Source organism: Trametes versicolor (assembly GCF_000271585.1).
Source record: "Trametes versicolor FP-101664 SS1 unplaced genomic scaffold TRAVEscaffold_1, whole genome shotgun sequence".
Taxonomy (NCBI): Eukaryota; Fungi; Basidiomycota; class Agaricomycetes; order Polyporales; family Polyporaceae; genus Trametes; species Trametes versicolor.
Window position 1 is genome coordinate 3395024 of NW_007360321.1, and position 21300 is coordinate 3416323.

A 21300-nucleotide genomic window follows, 5' to 3' on the forward strand; every position below is an offset into this window, starting at 1 on the left:
CCGTCAGACAGCTGGCTAATGTTTTCCACTCCTAGTACTTCCAAATATTCAGCAACCGCGCGGGTACTGCGTACTTCCCGGTACGGCACCCAAGTGCGATCGCCCGATCGCCACAACGCTTCAAATATGGCTTGCTCCCGCGCGCCGTGGTGCGACAGGATCCGAGTTATGATCCATTCATCCTCGGAGTCCTCGAATTCCGCCACTTGTGTCTCCATTCGACCGGGGAATAGACGGTCGTCGTTCGGCTCGTGAATACGAAGAAGAGACGAGTGAAAGACGTCATGGACCCCACGCTGCTTCAGGTTACGAGGTAAGTCGACCTGGAAAGAGTGGTTACCAAAATCACGTAGGATTTTGTAAGGTCCAATGTATTTGGGGGAGAGCTTCCTCGCCAGCCCTTTCGGGAGCGATATATTTTTGGTGGAAATGTACACGAGATCATCCGCCACAAAGGGGGCGGGCCTACGCTTCTTGTTCGCGTCCCGCGTTTGTTTGACGCGGGCGGCAAGAATGCTGTCGTGAGCTGCCATGACCGCGTGTTTCACCCGCTGGGCATAGACACGAACACCAGGGTACTCATCCGAACGCGCATCGTCCCAGATCATTGCTCGAGGCATACGCCCGGTGTTCAAAAAAAATGGTGCGTATCCGGTAGTGTCAGAGCGCGCCGTATTAATGGCGAATTCTATAGCGGGCAATTTGGACACCCAGTCCTTCTGGGTTGGCCCGATGCACTGCCGGAGCATCTGCGTCACCATCCGGTTAGCCCTCTCGGTCGATCCGTCCGACTCGGGATGATAAGCACTGGACATGCGCAGTTCGACACCAATAAGGCGATGTAGGTGAGTCCAGAACGAACTAGTGAACAAAGAGTCACGGTCGCTAACGATCGCGCGAGGCATTCCATGATGCTTATAGACCTCTGCGAAGACGAGCTCCGCCACTTGCTTGGCGGTGTAGTTGGTCCTACACGGTACGAGGTGTACCATGCCGCTTAAGAGATCGATGATGACCGCAATGGAGTCGTAAACTCCGTTGCGGTCGCGCGAATCAGGCATCGGCCCGACGAAGTCAATGCCTATGACTTCCCAGGGCGCTTTGGGCACGGTAAGAGAGTGCAGAAGCCCGTACGGGCGCTGATTGTTCGGCTTACTGCGTTTACAGGTCTGACACGAATCGCAGTAAGAGCGGACGTCTGCGGCCATCGTCTTCCACCAGACGTGGTCGCGTAGCAAGTTCAGCGTCTTATAAGACCCAAGGTGAGCCAGCAAAGAGTGTGCATGTGTAATTACAATTTCACGAACACTACGTCCGTTGTATAGCACGTCCGGAAGACACAGGAGGTCTCGATGATTCTCATGCAGATGAATGAGACCATCGGCATAGCGGAAGTTCTTAAATGACTTCACGTTCTCCAAGATTCGGCTGAAGAATTTGTCTTCGGCGTACCGGCCTGCTAATGCGGTCGTGAGATTCACGCCCTCCGAATTCTCGGATAGGTACGTAAAGAACCCCATTTGGCGGGACAGAGTCTCACGAGCTACTTGCAGTAGGTCATCCTCCGGCGTAGGCCGGGTGTGTGAAGGGGGCGTGTCAGCCGCGGTCGGGGGGGCAACGTAGCTTGCCCGCCCCCCTTCATCCTGCACGCTATCCTTCCCGCCCTCCCGTTCTTGCGATGGGATGCGAAGAACGACACGCTTTATGCGTTTAGCAAACTCGCGCGCCGACTCAGGCCGGCCAGACTCCGCCGGCAGCGAAGCGAGGCGCGATGGACGATCAGGTTGGGGCGGCGGCGTCGCCGGTTGAGCGGGGGTTGCCCGTACAGGACGGTTACGAGACAGGGAGGTACGTCTGAGTACCGTTGCCGGCTTCGCGGGAAGGGCTGACGGAGCCCTCGTAGGACGAGCGGCCACGGGCAAGACGGTGGGGCGCGGGGCGGCCCGAGGCACTGCCTGTTGCCGCGATGTCGCACCTGTTGAAGCACGCGTACGCGGTCGATGGGGCTCATTGCCCGGTAACAACGCCGCGGCCTCTCCTGCAGTCAGGACTGGCACAGACATAGCGTGCGCCGCGACCACGGGCTGCGGTCCGCTGTCATCGTGCGCGACGTACTCTGACGGGGCTCGCACCGTGCCGGGAGCATCGTTGGTGTAGATGCGAGACAAGGCGTCGGCAAGGACGTTGTCAACCCCTGGTACGTACTCGATCTCAAAATCAAACTCGCCGATTTTCTCAATCCAACGTGCCTGCCTCCCAGACAAGTTCTTCTGCCCGAGGAGGTGGATGAGACCCTTGTGATCGGTGATCCAAGTGAACTGACAACCCAACAGGATGTCGCGGTGCCTTAACATGGATTCAACACCGGCAAGCATTTCTATTTCATGAACTGCGTAGTTGGCCTGAGCTGACCCGAGCTTCGCAGAGAAGAACGCGGCGACGCGTGCGTTGCGCCAGTCCGCGCCCTGACATACTACCCCAGCAATGCCACCGAGGGAGCCGTCCGTCACTAGCCAGATACGGGGCGCCGTGGGCGAGTAGTCGAGCGGCTTGCGGTGATGCGTTCGATGAGCATGCGTCAGACGCTTGATCTCATCGAATGCGCGTTGTTCCGTGGGACCCCAGCGAAAGCTGGTCTCAAGGCCAGTGAGCCCGGACAGCACCCCCATCGGTATGCGAATAGTAGCTATATCATCCGCGAGATACCCCACTGACCCGAGGAACCCACGCAGAAGTTCGCGCGAGGTAGGTACCTTCCAGTTCAATACGGAATCGACTTTGTCAGGATCCATGCGGATCCCGTCACGGTCAAGTATCCGCCCGAGTACCTTCAGCTCCTCGCATAGGAATTGAAGTTTAGTAGAGCTCAGGTAGAGTTCTTCTCGTTTTAGGATGTCGATAACTTGTCTGACATGATCCTCATGCTCCGCTACAGTATCGGAGTAGATTATAATATCGTCCAAATAGACGTCCATGAAACGGCCAATAAACGGCCCGAAGATGTGGTTCATCAATGTTTGGTAAGTAGCAACGGCGTTGCAATCTCCCTGCTGTAGCACTAGGCTAACCATGTTTCCGTCCGGGGTGGTCATAGCGGTGCGTTCGACATGCTCCGGTTCGACGCGAATTTGCTCGTAAGCGTCCTTGCCATCTATGAGACTCCGGTACGGTTTACGAGACGCCCTCCGTAGGATGGCCTCCATATCGGGCAGCGGAGACGTCACTTTTACAGTGTTAGCATTACGTTCGCGAAGATCGCACACCACCCGCAAACGAGCTGGGACGCCATTCGTTCCGGTCCCCGGCTTTTTTAAGAGAAGCATAGGGGACGTGTTCCGCGAAGTGGACATACGCCAGCGACCGGTGGTTAGGTACGCGTCACGTTTCTCAACCCAGTGAGGTAGTAACGCATCCGCGCATTTGGACGGCCTCCAGTGATAAACTTTAGCCGGGTCCTTCAATGGGATGGTATGGTTTACGGCGCGAAGCGGCGGAAAAGGTGCGTCACTCGCGTCGCGGCATATGGGCGCGGCGTATGCTCGTAGCGCAGCGCGAATCCTGTCGAGCTCGCCCTCTAGGACATCGGCTGCGCGTGACTCAATTATGCGAGCGCGGGCGATGGGAACTGGAGCGGTGACCGCACTGCCTACCACGACCTTCGAGGGGTTAAATCCCAAACCCATTTGATGCTGGGCAAGGAACGGAGTCCCGAGAATAAGGTCGTAGTTCAAGATGTTCATGATATCGAAGTATCGTCGCTCACGGATGGTCTGATAGACGATGTCCGCTTTACAGCCGTAATTGACCTTCGCGCGAGAGCCCTGTACAGCCAGCTGAACGGGTAGGGGCTTTTCCAGCTCGTGTCCTTTGACGTTCAATTGATGAGCAAACTTCGCAGACATGAAGTCTGCCAAGGAGCCGGAATCGAGGAGAGCGCGGGCAGGCTGTCCGTTCACGTGGACGGTCACCACTATAGGATCCGGGACAACACGCCGGAAGTCCTTGGTTTCAGCGGCGTTGCGCTGCAACGGCCGAACGGTAAGATCCGCGACACAGCAGGACACGCCCTCCAGCGGCTCAGCATCGCATGCCCCAGCGCCAGGGTCCAAAAGAGCCAGCCCTAGTGCCAGGGAGTCGCTTACGCCCTCCGGTGCACAGTACCGCCGTGCCAGGGCGGAGTACCATCCGGGCAAGTCGAACAGTGCATTACGGAGGAAGCTCAGACTAATCTGGCAGTCCATAGACAGGTACGCGTCCTCCAGCAGAACGACGTCACCATAACGGAACGCCGTAAACCGAGCCACGCCCTCTACGTCTTCCGACAAGTGCGAGGAGCCGGGCCAGGGTATCTCGCGGTTCAGCACAGCGGCAGCATGAATGCCGAAGGCATCCCCAATGAGCTCGGACCCGTTGTCCACGAGCTCATTGTTCTCGTCGGTGTCCCGCCGAAGCAGGCCACCCAGAAGGGCGCGGAACCAGGCTACGACATCGAAAGTCTCATCCTCCAGACAGGCACGACTGAGAGGCACCGTGCCGTCCTCGGTAGGCAGGAGACACCCGTTGTCTGTGATACCACGGAACTCGCTATACAACACGGATACGTGGTCGTCGTCCCGTGGTCCCACAAGGATTGCGGAATCGCCGGACGTCTCGTCCGGGAAGTAAGGCAAGTATCTATTAAGTAGCGACTCGGCGCGATCGGCCAATACATCCCCCAGAGGGACATATGCCCGTCCCTCCTGGGACGTCAGAGGGAGAAGGCGATCGGCTCGCGTAGGCACAACCTCCAGATCCCCTTCGCTGTACTCGGAAGAGGAACACACCCGCATCAAGAAATCGGTAAATGACTCGGAAGATGCGGACTGGGGATCGAGAGGATACCGCAGTACGTCAACCTGCTGCTCGTCCCCGACGTCCGATAATTCACTAGTGACACGGATCGTTTGCAGACTCGGCAGGGAGCCCGGGTATTTAAGAGAAGCGATGACTGAAGTGCGGGAGGCTGCAGCCACAGGAGCATCGTGCGATGTGAACGTCGGGGCGCGCCCTTGACTAGAGCAAACACTGCCCGAGCTTCGCGACCCGAAGGACACAGTTTGCAAGCTCGGCAGACTACCCCGCACAGAGCCCACGTCACCGCCAAAGTCCGATACCGATGCACAGCTGTCCAAGTCCGTCACGGTTTCGCATCGCGCCGCATATCTGGCGTATGACATGCGCGGGGGAGCGGGGAGCGAGGCGTCGCCCACCGAAACGGCTATGTGGTTGAACTCGACTCGGTCGATGTGGCTAGATGAGTCCACGAAAGCACGCAGCTCGTCCGTCGGGTCCGCTGATGCGATGTTCATACTATAGGCGGTCACACCCGGAGGCTTCCCCCGGGTGCTGTTAGAGACCTGGTTCGAGCGCGGGCAATTGCGCGATAGATGGCCAACCTCGCGGCAGTTATAGCACTTCCCGGCCGCGCGAAGATCGTCGCGCTCTTTGTCCGTAAGTGGGTTTCTATGTTTATCGGCCGTACGGAGTCCCAGCTTACTGCCGGACGTCCGCCCTCCCTTGGACTCTCGTCCAGAGTTGGGGGCCGTGGACACGGTCGGCCTAGTAGGAGGCTCGCGCTCAGGCCGTCGGTCGCGAGGGCGGTCCCGTGATCGAGACGCGGGATAATCACCCCCGTCATGTCGGGGCGAGCGACTGGACTGGCCAAACGCCCTACTGGCGCGTTGCGAGTGCTGGCGCCGCTCGGCGGAAGCCATGGCGGCTTGGGCTAGTTCAGCGATCTCCGCCTCGGTCTGGACAGAGGCCCAGGAAGCCGACGCAGGAGTGAGCCTGGCGCGGAAGAGATCAGCTTGTAAGGCTGGTCTCAATCCGTACCATAGCTTCTCGACTTTCGTCTCCTCGGACATACGGCCGAGGAGGAGGAAAAGCTCTTGAAGCTCATGCACGAATTCGCGCACAGTACGTCCCCCTTGCTCTGCCAATTCCAACTTTTCACGCATACGTTGACGGAAATCCACAGGAAAGCAGTAATTGAAGATTTCCTCGAGTACTTCTCCCAGGGACCATTCCCATGGCGCCTCCGAACAAGTAGCCTGATAGCAAGACTCCGCGCGCCGCGACAAAAACTGCGACACTATGACGGCCTGACGCTCCTCAGGTATTTGATAACCATCGATGTACGCGGTGATGTCCTGCGTGAACTTACGGAACTTCTGATATACAGGTGATCCGTCATACATGGCCGGTTCTCGTGGTTTTAGCACGGGTACTCGTAGCGTGGGCGTGAGGCGCGAGGCGCGGTCGCGCTCTCGGCGGGCAAGTTTCTTCCTACGGTTCTTACTCCGTCGCTTATCCGAATTTCCAAGAGATTCCCCAGAGTCCGACGACTCTGGGCTGGTGCTGGAACTCGATGAAGACGAAGACGAAGAGGGCGGTCCTCCCCCCCCCGTCCGTTCTTCAAGCTGCCGGAATACCTGGCCCAGGCTGCTCGTCGGTTCGAGCTGTGCTAGGGGCCGCAGGGCAGGGTCCAATGCCCCTCGCCCGAGCTTCGAAGTAGGCGGGGCAGGTGCACGAGATAGGTGGCCCCGCACGCGATCCATTGTAGTAGACACCAGCGCACCAGCTGGGTCGTAACCGATGTGCGGTTCTTCCGCGCGCGTGTTCAAGCGCGAAGTCTTAGCCGTGCGGGCCGTCTTCAGTGACGTACTGAGAGACTGGAGGGGCGCGAGCCCGGCGGTGACGGGCTCATCGCCCTGCTCGGTCGGAGCCTGCCCAGGAAGGGGACCCGTTGCCCCGTTGCCCTTGGAAGGTGTTCCGATAACAGACCCGCGCAACTTAAAGTCCGCGGGCGTGCTAGGTAGCCGGGGGGCAATCTTCCCGGTGCTCGTGGCTCTCGGGGGAGATCGCAGACGAAGCAGGCGGATCTTATCCTCAAGTTCCTCGATTTGAATAGCAATATCATCCGATGCCGCATCCTCGGAGGCCAATATGGCGCCCTGAGCTACTTGGTTAACTGATGCAACGCCGGAGGCCGAGTCCGAGTTCAGTATAGTAGTGCTCGGGCCTGCCCAAGATACTTGCCGAGGCTGCGGAGTCTCGACCCCTTTGCGGACGGGCGAGTACCGCAGCAGCTCGAGGCGCTGTACTTCTGGGTCGAGCTCATGCTCCTCGAGACCGGGCACGCGCATCGGTGCCGTCGCAGTCTCCTTGCCCTTGCGGGTTGCTTTCAAATTTGAAGCTCCTTCCCCGCGCGATGCATCACTGGCATAACTCGGCGCGGGGGCACGACCTGCGGTGGGGGAGTGCCTGCCGCTTCGCGGAGCCGTCTCCCAATGTCCGTCCTCTACATTCGCCTCTTTCATGGGAATGGAGGGATAGTCGCTCGACGTCTCGGGCGCTTTTCCTTTATCAAGAATTTTATTCTTAGTACTGTTATCTACAACAGCCGCCTGCTCGCTGAGCGCAGCAGGGATCTCCTCGGGAACCTGAGGTTCCGGTGAGGGAAGTCGCGAGGAAGCGACCTGACTGTAAGTCAGGCGCCCATCCTTGGACTCGGAGTTTCCAACTCCGGACGTAGAGTCCACGCCCGAGGGCGTGTTTGAGGACTCGGAGTCGGGAGCGGGAGAGTCGCGAAACTCTCCCGGTATGGCCTGGGGATTGTGGACCGAAGTCGCCGAGGTGCGGTTTCGGAGGTTGTACTGCGACATGTTGGAGCAACGCCGAGATGTCGATATGTCGAAGTGGGGGGGCGGGGTGGGGTAGTCGAGCGGTGTCGTTGGTCGAAGGGTGATCAGACCCAGACGTCGGACAAGGCGAGACTTTTTTTTTTGAGTGAAGCTAGTAGAGCAGAAGCAAGAGAGTCGACACGAGAGAATCCGTGTGATGTCAAAAAGATGTGACGCCGGCAACCAGAATAGGAAGGAGGTGGCACACGAGAACGTTCAGACGCTGATAGACAGGGTTACGGTCTGGTCGATTGCAGAAGGAACGATCCCTCAGCCGTACGTGAATACAAGAGGTTTTATACGTAGCGGGGAGGAGAGAGAGAGAGAAGGAAGTTTTAGTGCCAAGGCGAAGCCAAGGCGGGATGAGAGAGCGTTCTGTAAGCAGAACGCGGGTAGACCGAGAAAGGCAGGAGTAACTAGTACGGTAAGTCCAGCGCCGGAGTGCTCGGCCGGCGCCTGGGCGTTACAGACCGGCTCCTGCCCAAATCGGAAAAGTACTCCCTCCTGTCCTGCCACCCAGTCATCGTGCGAGTCACCTCCTTGGCGTATAACTCACCGCTCGTCCTGCACACAGCGGCACTCTACCAGCCATGTCGACGACCTCCCTCCGCACCCTCCGCCTCGCCTCAGCGCAGCGCACCGCCCTCCGCGCCGGCCCCTCGCAGCTCCTCAAGCTCGCGAATGTGCGCTACCACAGCGCGGGCCTGGACCCCATGACGGGCGAGCGGGTGCAGCTCCCGGACATCGAGGTGTGTACGCCGTTCCGATGGACGAGAGAAGGGAAGATGATCCGACGCCGGTGTCCCTGTCTCCCTAGCCCTCGCTGCTCGAGATTACGCGCACGCAGCAGCCGAAGCGGCCGCCGCCCCCGTCCAGCCTCGTATTCGGTCACACCTTCGTGAGTCCGTTCACACCCTTGCGGAGCCGTATGCGGCGTGCTGAGCGAGCGGCGTGCGTGATCATGTAGACGGATCACATGCTGGCGGTGCCATGGCACATACAGGAGGGATGGGGTGCGCCGAAGATCCAGCCTTGTGCGTGTCCTTTCATGTCCGCAGAGGAAGCAGAGGGGTCACTGACGGCGATGTAGACGGACCGCTTGCCATCGACCCGAGCGCGACCGTCTTCCACTATGCGCATTGTCTCTTTGAGGGCTTGAAGGCGTACCGGGATACGAATGGCAAGGTCACCCTGTTCCGCCCGGACATGAACATGAAGCGCATGAACACGAGCGCCGAGCGCGTAGCGATGCCCGTGCGTATAACCCCCAGTGCAATTCAGTGCGCCTTATGTAACCTCGCCGGACATGCAGAACTTTAACGGGGAGGCTATGGTGGAACTCCTAAAGCAGCTTGTCAGTCTGGAAAAGGGCTGGATACCCGACCAGCCCGGCTACAGTCTTTACCTCCGTCCGACAATGAGTACGTCTCCCTCTCATCTCCGTGTCTGCATGATAACTTACTATGTGTATCAGTTGGTACGCAACCCGCACTGGGTATCGCACCTCCAAAACAGGCCCTCCTGTTCGTCATTTGCAGTCCCGTCGGCCCATACTACCCACAAGGCTTCAAGCCCGTAGCGCTGTATGGCACGACCGAGTTCACGCGTGCATCCCCCGGTGGTATTGGCGCATACAAGCTTGGCGCAAACTACGCCGCGGGTGTCGCGGCACAGAAGGCTGCGGCTGAGAAGGGCTACGTGCAGAACCTATGGCTGCACGGGCCCGAGCACTACATCACTGAGGTTGGCACCATGAATGCATTTGTCGTGTTCAAAAAGGCGGACGGATGTACGTCACCCATATCTCTACTTACCTCGCTGCTCAGCCGCTCACTTGTCTCGTCCACGCAGCATACGAGCTTGTGACGCCCCCGCTGGATGGCCTCATCCTGCCTGGTGTTACCCGCGACTCCGTGCTCGGGCTCGCAAGGGACCACCAGACAGGCAAGATCAACGTACCCGAGCTTTCGGACAAGCTCGTTGTGTCTGAGCGCTCGGTAACGATGGGAGAGGTGAAGGAGGCCTCCGAGAACGGCACCCTCGCCGAGGTATTTGGCGCCGGTAAGTAACCCTACTCCCTGCGCACTAGTGCGGAGTGCTAACGGGGAATGATTGCGCAGGTACAGCGGCGGTGATCAGCCCTGTGGACCGGATCGGTTACTTGGGCAAGGACGTGCACATCCCGACGGGTCCGGACGGGATGGGCCCGGTGTCGCGGCCGCTGTGGAAGTACCTGACGGGCATCCAGACGGGCAAGATCGCGCATCCTTGGAGCGTCGTCGTAGACTAATCTACTGCCGCATATTCTTCTTGTGTGTTCTGAGGATGTATCGCGCATATACTAGCGTACGATCTAGCGGGGTCTTTTGCTTTCCAACTGCTGCTCTCTTGCAAACCTAGATGCTTCAAATGAATTTGTCTTCATCATGACGTCCGCATTCAGTACTGTTATGACATCGCGCAGTTGGCGTCTCGCGGAGAACGGGCGGAAATTAAGACCTACATAGTCGTCAGACCTTGCGGCGAGAATGACGTCATTCGCAGTGGGCGCAGTGGTCGGACTCGTCTCCGACTCCAGCCAAGGCGGGGTCGAGTCCGACGAGTGCTAGGACTGCCAGGGTACTCTTACTCTACTACCACCCACCACCCGAATGCAATTCTGAGCTTCTGTCAGTGCACGATGGCCACCCGCTGCTACTCTTCGCCCCTCCTGACCATCTCCGCCCGCCCACTCGCCGCCCAGGCGCTCCGGTCAAGACCATGTCCCCGCAGACACTACGCCCAGGTTGGCTCGACCACCTTCCTCGGCGAGCCACCCTCCCCGCCCTCCCCGCCGCCCCCACCCCCCTCGACGAGCACGCCCACTAACCCCCCAACGTCTGCCTCCCCCCAGCAGCATCCGCCGATCAAGCCATTCGACGCCCACGTCCTCGCTGAACTCCGCAAGGCCACCGCCGCCTCCGCGCGGCCCCCGCTCATCCCGCTCACGGAGCTCGTCGAGCAGTACATGAAGCGCGCCGGGCACGTCCTCCCCTCCGCGCTCCCGTACGAGTCGCGCCCGGGCCCGGAGCGCCGCGCGCAGTTCTCCGACGTCAGCACGGGCGCGGCGGTGTGCAGAGCGGACGGCGCGCTCGTGACGGTCGTGCACGTCGTGCAGGACCGCACGGGCAGGGGCCACAAGGTCGCGTACAGCTCCGGGTTCGCGGTGCACGCCCCCGGCGCGCCCCCGGGCGAGGCCGTGCTCGTCACTTGTGCGCATACGCTTGAGGAGGTGCGACCCTTCTCTGCCCTGCATGAACCCCCATAGTGCTCACGGTAGTTGCGTATTGCTGCAGATCCGCCACGATACGCTGCTCCGCGCTGGGCTGCCCAGTCCCGCCGTGCGCCCGGGCGACCACATCTCCGGCTCCTTCGTGATCGCAGGGCCGCCCACCGCGCCGGTCTTCCACCCCGTGCGCGCCGTGCTCTCCGCGATGCACCGCGGCGACCTCCTCCTCCTCTCCGCTTCAACCCACGCTCCCTCTGAGCCCGCACAAGGACTCCAGACGCTCCCCGTGAACCCGTACCCGGTACAGCCGGGCACGGCGGTGCGCGCGCACCTCGTTGCGGACAAGCCGCCGCCGCCGGGCGGACGCGACGCGGACGGCTGGACGCCCTGGGTCGGCGGGACGTGGCGCAAGTGGGCGCGCGGGACCGCGCTCGGGTACAAGGACTTTGCCGGGCGCGAGGCCAAGGTCAGTCCCCCTCCTCTACTCCCTGATGCACGACTCAGCTGACGGTCGTGATGATGGGCAGCCGGGGACGTACGACTCGCTCGCACACCTGCACTTCGACCCGCCGCCGACGCCGGGGTCGAGCGGGGGCCCGATCGTGGACGAGGAGAGCGGGGCGGTCGTGGGCGTTGTGCTGGGCACGCAGCTCGTGAACCAGCTGCAGGGCGTGCGCGGGTGGGGTGTGCCTGCGGAGATGATCTTCGAGGTGAGCTTCTTGTGTTTGCGGTGTCGTAATTGTGCTGAGTGGTTGACGGTGGTTTTGTAGATGTTCAGCCTGCCTGGGCTTAAGTTGAAAAGCGGCGGCCAGTGAACGGAACCGAAGGCGCGTTTACAAGATAGCTGGACTCCTCGCACGCTGCGAGCTTCGTGCAGAGGTGTTGAGATTAATGATATTGATGCCATGTATTTTTGCGGACGGATACGACATTACGAACTGGCTGAAGCTACGTATTGAACGTGTGAATAATCAGACTAGTACCATCTGCACATCGTACGCGGTACACGCGACCATGGTGGAGAATGCATAAAAGGTGGATACAATTTCATCACACTACTTGTGAGTCCCGGGCACGACGGGAATTCGAATCTCAGCGCTCTCTGAACGGGGTGCACCACTTCCTGTGGTACTTCCAGGCCAACCTGTGACACGGCTCGCAGAAGTAGGAGGTCTTGCACACCCCGCAGCGAGTGATGATCCCCGGTTCCCCGCAATATCTGCAGAAGTCCGCCTCTCCCTGACGAGGCCCGATGACCCTGTGTACGACGGCCTCCGCGAGCACTTCCGCGCGATCCCGCATCTCGTCCGAGGCCAGGCGGGGCGTTACGCCCAAGGTGACCACTGCGACGTGGTGCACCTCGGCGTACAGGGGGAGAACGCGCGCCATGTATTCGTCGTGCCGCTCGAGCGCGAAGAGCTCGCCGCCCAGGCCACGCCCGCCCAGCTGGGGGAGCGCAAGGTCCAAAACGACGCACCGGTCGAGGTCGTTGAAGTCTCCGAATACGAGGTACGGCCACGGGATGGGGCCGTCGAACCCCAAGAAACTCGAAACGCGCACATCCGTCTCGTTCGCGTACATGACCACGCACGCCTCGCGCGGGGTGACGGTCGCGGTCCCAACCGTGAGCTCCAAGGGGCTGCAGAGGAGCTCGTATCCGGTGGACGTGCGCGCGCGTAGGCGGGCGCCGGCCGCGTGAAGCCTGCCGCACACTAGCTGCGCGACGTAGGCGAGCTGGAAGCCCTGGTGGATGAGCTTGCAGCGCCAGAAGGCGTCCTCGATCGCGCGGCGGCTGAGGGTGCGGTCGTCGCTGACCGCGTTGAAGATGCCCATCGGGGAGGGGAACGTTTCCACGGTGGCCATTGGACCCGGGGGAATATCGAAAGGATCGTAGAGGGCGTAAGCAGTGCGTTTGGGCGGTCCGCTAGGGTCGAACCACCCGTGGGGGGCTTCTTGGTCGGTGAGGGATTGGAAAGGGGCGCCGTCTTTGTTGATTTCGAGTATCTTCGACCGGGAGAAAGGGGCTCCATCGACGGTAGCGTGGGCATGAAGAATCATCGCTGCGAGATCGTGCATGTCCAGGATTGGTCTGCCGAGCGGTGAGGGGACGGGGGAGGCCATGCTGGAGAAAGGCTGGATGCTCCGCAAGACTTAGCCGCAGAAGGTATATATGCCGCTTCATGCATTGCGATGAGGGTTTGTCCGCAAGACCCTACGAGACGGATGTTTGCGAAACATCCGCGCCTAGTACGGCGGAGTGTGAGCCGCGGAACGGTATGTCTGGAAAAAACCGCCATTGCAGCAATTGCATCCGCCCGACATGAGCCAAGCTCAAACGATGGAGACAGGGTGTATTTTTGATACGCCAGCAGCAGTAACATCAAGACGTTCACTATGTACGAGACGAAGATGTGATAGGCTTTCAACCCGTAAACGGAACGCACCATCGCCTATGGTATCTCCAACCCAGCTCGTAGCACGGCGCGCAGAAATTGGCCGGGCAATACGTGCAATGCGATATGACCTCCGGCTCCCCGCAATGCCTGCAAAAGTCCTCCGTGCGTGCGGACGCTCTGATTCTGTCCATGACAGCGACCGTGAGGACCCTGCCGCGCGCCTGCATATACTCGTCGGTCGAGAAGGGCTGGGTGCCTGTCTTGAGGTCCTCGAGCGAGTGGACTTGCGCGTACAGTGGGAGGACGCGCGCCATGTAGTCGGCGTACCGCTCGAGTGCGAACATCTCGCCGCCGAGGCCCCGCCCGCCGATCCCTGGCAGCGCGAGGTCGAGGACGACGCATCGGTCGAGGTCGGCGTCGCTCCCGAGGACGAGGTACGGCCACGGGAAGGGCCCGCTGGAGCCCGAGATTTGCACTCCTCCCGTCGGCTGTCCGTGTATGATGATGCACTCCTCGCGCGGGGTGACCATCGCGGAGCCGAGTCTAATCTCCGTCGGGTTGAAAACGAGCTCGTACCCGATGGACGTCCGCGCGCGCAGCCATAGCCCGTTCTCAGCGAGTGTGTCAAAGACGCACTGCGCGACGTGTGCGAGCAGGGAGCCCTGGTCGAGGTCCTTGCAGCGCCAGAAGATGTCTTCCACCGCCTGCCTTGTGAAAGTGCCGATGTCTGGGGTGAAGTCCGGAGAGACGAAGGTGTTCAGAGTGACGTCTGGAGTACCGCGAGGGCCATCGCTAAGAACATAGGCGACCTTCCGGTGCAACCCTGAATGGTTGGTCCACCCATCGGGACTTTGGCTGAGCGATTGGAAGGGGTCGCCGTTCATATTGAGTTCGACGATTTTCGCGGTGGCGAAGGGAGTTGCGATGACGGTGGCGTGTGCGTGTAGAATCCACGTTGCGAGATCATGCATGTCTAGGTACGGCCCAGTAGGGGAGATGGGAGGTGGGTATGCCATGGTGAGAGCGGGTGCGGTTGTGGTTCGGAAATGAATTAAGATGTTGTCGCATCCCCGAAGCACATATGCTACTTGATGCGCTTCCGTTGCGGAGCACCCTTGACGCCACTCTTCATTGCGCATTTCTGCCGGACTTCCGCAGCAGCGGCTGAACCGAAGCGCAGCGGAAGCACATAGATGGCAAAGCCGGCCGTCTGCCGCGCATCCACTTCACGGAATGTACGAGTGCGAAGCTTTAAAGGACACCCGTGAGAAGTTAGCATAGGGGATGGTTGTTTTGAGTACAGAATACAGCATAGGACATCACAATAGGGACGATACCACTCACGAACACCACACCTTGTGATACTTCCACCCCAGCGCCTGGCACGAGGAGCAGAAGAACGCCTTCTTGCACTTCGAGCAGCGCGTCTCCACCCCATCCTTCCCGCAATATCGACAGAAGCGATCCTGGCCCGCGGCGATCCGTGCGATCCGGTCCAGGACGAGCGCGACGAGCGCGTCCCCGCGGCGGCGGATGTCTTCCTCCGCGATTCGAATCTTGCCCGACAGATCGTACCGCTCGAACTCATCCGCGACCTTCGCGAGTACCTTCTCGTGGTATACGATCGCCCGCTCCAGCGCGAACGGTTCGCTACCTCCGCCGCGCCCGCCGATCTGGGGGAGGACGAGGTCGAGCACGACGCGCGCGTCGGCCTCCATGTCGGTGGACATGGCTTCGCCAAGGAGGAGGAACACCCAGGGCATGCTATCGGAAAACCCGGAGAGGTGCTGCGCCATGTCAACCTTCGAAGGCCCGAGGTCGGGGCGCGGCTCCTTGACGAGGATGAGGCACGCTTCTTTGGGGCGGATGTCGATCTCCGCAACGGTCACCTCGCTCGGCCTGCAGAGCACCTCGTGTTTCGTGGAAGTGCGTGCGCGAAGTTCCGCGGTCGGAGGCAGACTGTCGAACACTCGTTGGGCGACGTACGCGAGGAGGTAGCCGTTGTTGTAATCCTTGCATCGCCAGTACACATCTTCGAGCCCGCGTCGGGTGAGTTCGCGACCACCAGCGGTTTTCACGCCCTCTGCGGTAGCGAAAGTGTCGATTGCGGTCCGCTCCTGCGCAGATGAATCCGTCTGGAGGATGTATGCAACTCTTTTCCGTGCTAGCACCGCGCTCTCGTGCCAGGAAGAGTGGAAGAATTGCTCGGGAAAGGTGGCGAGCGGCGCGTCGCCGTGGTTGATCTCTACGAGCTGCGCATGAGGAAAGAGGGGCTCTGTCCGAGCGTGGGCATCGAGAATGATAGCAGCGAGGTCGTGGACGTCAACGACGAAGTTATCGGGGATGTGAGGCGTCTGAGATGTGGCGGAGGACATGATGACGGCGCCACGTTGTGTGCGTCTGTGTTGGCGAGTATATCTCGCACCGCTTAAGCTAGCCGCAGACGTCATGCTGGTAACACGCGTGTAGCAAACGCAAACGAGACTGAGGTGGGGCTGGGCGCGTGTATTGCGAGGGTATCGTATGCAGGACTAGCGAAGCTCTACTGTATCATCGTCTGAGGGCTCGGTGTCGGACATATGAAGCAAAAAGAAATAAAGTGAAAGCGACTTGAAACTAGCCGTTCTTCAGGTACTAACAGCGCTCAGACAGGAAATTCTACTGCGGCCCTTCGTCGGCGGCATCGGTTCCTCCTTGCGGCGTGTTTTTGGGGGTGGTGTTGGGGGCAGCGATGGAAGCGCCTTGTTACGATCCCGAGGTGTCGGGGGCAACTTCTTGGATACATCTCGTGGCGGGAGCGGGAGAGGCTTATCGCGAGGTGTTGCGTAGACGGGTGACCCATCGTCGCACGCTGTTGTGCTATCCGCCTCCTCCAGGTAATCGTCCTCGTCTTCTTCGGGATATTCGAAGATAGTCGGGGGCATTAAGGGCACCGGGACCCGTTTCACGCAGCGACGACCTGCGCCAACGTGTGGCGGGGCTATCTTGACGCAGGTCTTGAGGTGACCGTCCATCTCCAACTCGTGCATGAACGCGTTGAAGATTTCGAAGCGTTCTCGCAAAGGTGTTGCGCGCCAGTCGGCCACGCGATCTGTTGTTGCCCATGCAGGCGTTTTGGAGGCGCATTCGTGGGGTATGGCGCGTCCTGAAGACATAATGAGAGTGGAGGATGATGAGGGAGGAGAGAGCAATGATCTGTAACGGCGTATCTGCACAGTCCGTGAAATATAGCGGTCAGCCTGCGACGCAGTTGCATAGGCCTACATGCCGCATCCTCGAGGCAACGACTATTGTGACCATGACGCAGCACAGAGCTGAATCGGGCACGGCGATCCGCACCGCTCAATCAAAGGACGGGGTATCGGGATGCAGGCAACGCGGCTGAGACCAGGCAAGTGGCGGACCTGTGAGCGTGCTGCGGTAGGTCGAGAGCACTAGCCCTGCGCTTCAATCGCTTCCCTTGACACATCCTGGGACCGATTGCGGATGCCGACGAGACTTCTGAGTCGATAAAGTAGCGCTTTAGTCCCAGGAGAAGATACCTGCCGGCATGGAGGATACCACGCGACACGGCGAACGACGATAAATTGCTCACCTTGAAAAGCGGCATCCCACCTCCTTTCGCACTTCGTCTCCTCATCACAGATGTCCGGGCAGGATGGCCTAGCCACCCAAGGCCACCCAAACCGAGAACATCCGGACGAAGATGCGGTTCTCCTGTCCCTCATCGCTGCGCTCAGCCTTGAAGATATTAATGAAGTACGGAAGCAGAGCGATCGTGGGCCGCTAGGAGGTCCCTCGGATGACGAAATATTCGCTCTCCAACTGTTCGCCGAAGAAGCTGCCGCTCTGGATGCCCTCGCTAGCGGCATACGCTTCGCGCAAAGCTTGGATTCGGCACTGGAGTCGGATGCTCGGGTGCTCGAGGAGCTGGCTACTTCGGAGGAAGCATGCAGACGCGATCGAGAGTTTGCGAGGGCGCTAGCAGAGGGACGACCGCCTCCGTACGAGGCTGTCCCGCGTCCACAGGCGGTACAGGCCCGCAGCACCACTTCTTCTAGCACTGCCTCTGTTGCGCACATCAAAGCAGTTGCATCGTCGTCTACAGAAAGGTAAGTACAGGTTTCGTCCAGCAGGGCAAGCACTGGTACTGACATCCGATTCGGAAATGAAGCAAAACACTGGAAGTTGCTGCTGCTGCTGCTGCTGCTGCTGCTGCTGTTGCTGCTGCTGCTGCTGCTGCTGCTTCATCTTCTTCCGCATCGACGTCTACCGCCAAGGCACCGTCAGTACTATCTCCTCCTAAGTGATGGTGAGATTGGGTTGACTGACGCGCTGACTTTCAGAGCCGAGACCTGTGTCATCTGTAGAGACAACATCAGGGGTCCTGCGATTCGTGCGCCTTGCGGGGACTTCTACGATGTCGGATGCCTAGTCGATCTGTTCCGGGCGGCTCTAGTCGACGAGTCCCTCTTCCCACCAGCTTGTTGCAGGAAGCCGTTCAAGCTTGAAGAGGTTCACATCTATCTGGACGGGGAACTTCAGAAGCAATTCGACAGGAAGACGCTCGAGTTCGGGACGAAGGACAGGGTGTACTGCCACAGGCCCACCTGTTCCACCTTCCTCGGCGCGGCCACCCCAGCCGCGATAAACCTTCTCTGCACCACCTGCTGGCAAAACACATGTGGCCACTGCAAGGCGGCTTCGCATGCTCTGTCTACCCGGTGCACGAGCGCGGAGGACGCTGCTGTGGTTGCCCTGGCTGCCCAATCCGGGTGGAAGCGATGCCCTGGCTGCGGTCATCTCGTGGAACTCTCGATCGGGTGCTACCATATGACGTGCCGGTGCAGACACCAGTTCTGCTACCTATGCACCGCACAATGGAGGACCTGTACCTGCATCCATTGGGATGAGAACAGGCTCATTGCCGCGGCGGAGGATAGGGTGCAGCGGCAGGGCGTACAAGGTGAGAACGTGGTAGAGATCCGGCGGAGGGTGGCGCGCGAGGCGGAGCGTCTGCGGGTAGACCACGACTGCGTGCACCGCTGGCGGTACGTGTCGACGGACGGCAATTGTGAGGGGTGTGGCCACTACCTGAACCTCTTTCTATACGTGAGTGTCCTTTGTAACTCGAGGAACATGAGGCTCACCCGCATTGGCAGAGCTGTCGGCGTTGCCATATCTGGGCTTGTGCCCGATGCAGGCGCAATCGCTATATGTAGACGGCAGCTGTCCTTCGCCGTACCTGCTGATATGTGCCGATACTATGATCTCTTGCTATCTTTGAGTGTCGTGCATATCCCTTCCATGCAGCACCTTCTCGGGCGGCGTCGTTATTGTGAGGTGTGCTTCTGGCGCGACTCTCCATCTTATGCGAAAGCAAAGACAAGAGTGACGAATCATTCTTGTGGCGAAGTGGTGATACGAGATCGGGGGGCTATGATGCATCGGCAGAAATCTGGTTAGACCGACAAGCACTGTGGGAAGGAGGGGACTGCGTACGCCGGCTTGTGTTGCTCGCGATACGTGGGTGGGCACTCAGAATGGGCATACAACGGCGAAGTGGCGACCGTGGGCATGAAATCGCAAAGCTAGGACGCCCGTGAATATGAGTGGGAAGCGAAATGAGGTGGCGAAGTCCGAGAATGCCAACGGGTGGGTATATATGCCGATAGCGACGACCGCGCACTCAGCGCTCAGCGGCCGTGCTATTCTGCGCGTACACAATAGTTCAGGATCCTTACCGATGATAGCCTAGCAGCGGTCGCGGGACGTTGTGTTTGTCTTCACAACTTCTTCACTAATGTGGCACCTATCTGCTCCCAGCAGAAGCACCCGCCGGCAGAACGAATGTCACGAGATGGACACCGAGAGTAAGAATAAAGCACTCACGTACTCGAACACTCCTTGCACTAACCATCTCCTGTCTCTCCATTAAACTGCACCAGCAATGCGACCGTATAGACACGCACTGATCAGCAAAAAGTGCGAAACGTTGCATACCTATATGTATAGTATGGCATGGACATGCATAACTAAATGTCAATGCAATACCTACCTTGCTGGCCAAATTTTCGCCGACCTATACAGGGGGTACACGATTATATGGCATATACCTGCCCAGCATTGCCATCCCTTCGCCCGGCATTGACATACGTTGCCATCCTAGGTAGATATATGCCATCCCGGCCATGTAAGGCAGGAAATGCCATGGAAGGTAATATTAGGCCATTCGTGGCTATTGGAATGCCATGGGTATGCGATAGAGGGCAAGCTGCATACCTGACCCTCGCACTACCAGGGCAAACTTACGCCTCGACAATGCCCCGCCACATCTTCACAAGCCTTACAGTGAAGCCGTGTGAAAACAAACAAATATAATGATTTATTTGATATGTGATAACACAGCGCAGACCGGCGGTGCTACAGCGGCGAATATTCTTGCGGCACCTAGCACCTAGACACGGAAAACAGCCGAACATACGGAGGCCGACGAAGCCAGAGATGTGTGCTCGCAGAAGAGGTAGGCGCAGGTGTCCGGTGGCGAAGTAGAGCTCCGCAAATTTGAAGCCTCTGCATGCGACGTCAGCAAGACTATACCAGCACTTCAAACGGGATCTGACAGCCAGTCGACAGCAGAGACACGACAGCAAGGACACGATCGAGAGCAGCATGGACATAGCAAGTGGAGCGCCTCAGTGAGCAGAGACGTAGTCAGCAGCGGAGCCAGTGGTAGCGGTGAGCCAGAACGATGAGTAATCTCCTGTGAATGCGCGCGAGCGCATGATGCAAGAGTTATGCAAACCTGTACGCCGCCGATGAGTATGAGGCGCGCAGGCAAAGTGGAACTACTCACCTTTGAGTGTGAGCCTTTCGCGCACATCACCCTATCCATCCTCTCGAATGAGGGGTAATATGCGCTGCGATGGTGGCCGCAGCCATAAAGGCGGGGCGCGGCGCAGTATCAGTTAGTGGTAAACTGAGCCGGTGACTCGTTGCGCGACCTAGTATCAAAGAACACGCACCGTGAAAACAGGGTGATGCGACGAACTATAGATCGGCATACAAGGACGCAAACCGCATATATGCACGACTTACACGTTAAAGCACCCAGACCTGCGCTCGAAAAAGACTCACCTCGACTGTGCTCACCGCTGGACACCTTTCCAATAAGATACCTGTCTTCCAGAGCGGCACCGGGATATGCAAGGGACTCCGAATAGCGCAGAGCAGGCATTAGGAGCGTTGCGTGAAAATTCCAGCCGGGTATGGCCAGGCTTGGAACGTGAAGCAGTTGCTAAGAGGGAGTGTGGAGACAAGCGACGATGGGAGGGATACCGAGCGCGTCGAGAGCTTTATACGACGAGAGTAGGGCGCAGGGTTCAGGGCAAGGGAGCCGAACAGCGATGAGGCGAGGGCGCGTGAAGACATGTCAAAATCGGCGTGAGCGGTGAAGCAAGCGTGAAAACATGAGAGGAGTCGGGGAAGGATCGACATCGCGATGCGCCATGCGGGGCCGACATGTCTCGATTTGGAAGAGAGTCAAGCGCCGTGGCCGATTCAGAATCTGTACCCCCGACTGACAACATGCTCACCAGCTGTAAGAGTACAACGATTCATCATCCATAATCCTACAGGCGTGTTATCATGCGCGTCGATTAATTAGTACATACGCGGGACCCTTGCTGTCGCTCACGCTACTACGACATCACGCTCCGCGGGCAGCTACCGATGGCATACCTTTGCCATACTCTGCCATACTCTGCCATACCCGGCGGTGGATGGCATTCTCTACCCCCGCATGGGTATATCTTGGCATACTTTCCGCCCGCGTGGCAAATACATTGACATCCTTTGCCATGCATGGCCGCAAATATGCAACGATTCACCTCGCGCGCCGAAGGTAGGCCACGCG

At 59.1% G+C, this 21300-nt stretch overlaps 7 protein-coding genes across 7 annotated transcripts; 3 read left to right on the forward strand and 4 right to left on the reverse strand.

Moving 5' to 3' along the window:
• Positions 1-1208: 1208 nt before the first annotated feature.
• TRAVEDRAFT_109806 (uncharacterized protein) lies at positions 1209-1520 on the reverse strand (the record flags this gene model as incomplete). The annotated part of the gene is made up of 1 exon (XM_008034941.1): positions 1209-1520. A coding segment is annotated over one exon (312 nt), but the record flags the coding sequence as incomplete, so codon positions are not given.
• Positions 1521-3299: 1779 nt separating this feature from the next.
• On the reverse strand, positions 3300-6236 carry TRAVEDRAFT_108852 (uncharacterized protein; the record flags this gene model as incomplete). The annotated part of the gene is made up of 2 exons (XM_008034942.1): positions 3300-4987; positions 5312-6236. Coding segments are annotated over 2 exons (2613 nt in total), but the record flags the coding sequence as incomplete, so codon positions are not given.
• A 2198-nt stretch (positions 6237-8434) lies between these two features.
• TRAVEDRAFT_108904 (branched-chain amino acid aminotransferase II) lies at positions 8435-10011 on the forward strand (the record flags this gene model as incomplete). The annotated part of the gene is made up of 8 exons (XM_008034943.1): positions 8435-8470; positions 8539-8619; positions 8689-8755; positions 8812-8975; positions 9034-9142; positions 9196-9510; positions 9573-9782; positions 9842-10011. The coding sequence occupies 8 exons, from the start codon at positions 8435-8437 to the stop codon at positions 10009-10011; spliced, it is 1152 nt and encodes a 383-aa protein (XP_008033134.1).
• Positions 10012-10704: 693 nt separating this feature from the next.
• On the forward strand, positions 10705-11789 carry TRAVEDRAFT_82874 (uncharacterized protein; the record flags this gene model as incomplete). Its single annotated transcript, XM_008034944.1, has 4 exons — positions 10705-11027; positions 11095-11455; positions 11517-11699; positions 11760-11789. Coding segments are annotated over 4 exons (897 nt in total), but the record flags the coding sequence as incomplete, so codon positions are not given.
• Positions 11790-12016: 227 nt separating this feature from the next.
• TRAVEDRAFT_140093 (uncharacterized protein) lies at positions 12017-15736 on the reverse strand. The gene is made up of 2 exons (XM_008034945.1): positions 14888-15736; positions 12017-12393 (listed from the first exon to the last, which is right to left on the reverse strand). Exons 1-2 carry the CDS (start codon positions 15179-15181, stop codon positions 12082-12084), a joined length of 606 nt encoding a protein of 201 aa, XP_008033136.1. The 5' UTR covers positions 15182-15736; the 3' UTR covers positions 12017-12081.
• Positions 15737-16012: 276 nt separating this feature from the next.
• Positions 16013-16540, reverse strand: TRAVEDRAFT_42272 (uncharacterized protein; the record flags this gene model as incomplete). Its single annotated transcript, XM_008034019.1, has 1 exon — positions 16013-16540. The coding sequence occupies one exon, from the start codon at positions 16538-16540 to the stop codon at positions 16013-16015; it is 528 nt and encodes a 175-aa protein (XP_008032210.1).
• Positions 16541-17030: 490 nt separating this feature from the next.
• Positions 17031-18607, forward strand: TRAVEDRAFT_110250 (uncharacterized protein; the record flags this gene model as incomplete). The annotated part of the gene is made up of 3 exons (XM_008034946.1): positions 17031-17485; positions 17666-18497; positions 18548-18607. 3 exons carry the CDS (start codon positions 17031-17033, stop codon positions 18605-18607), a joined length of 1347 nt encoding a protein of 448 aa, XP_008033137.1.
• Positions 18608-21300: the final 2693 nt, after the last annotated feature.

What these genes read in the sequence shown, in the direction of transcription:
- TRAVEDRAFT_140093 (XM_008034945.1), bottom strand. Translation starts at nt 15,181, where the DNA reads ATGGCGCAGCACCTCTCCGGGTTTTCCGATAGCATGCCCTGGGTGTTC. An exon ending in GGGACGCGCTCGTCGCGCTC is followed by an intron (nt 12,394 to 14,887) that starts GTCCTGGACCGG and finishes TTCGCGCTCGAG; the next exon opens with CGGCACGACGAATACATGGC.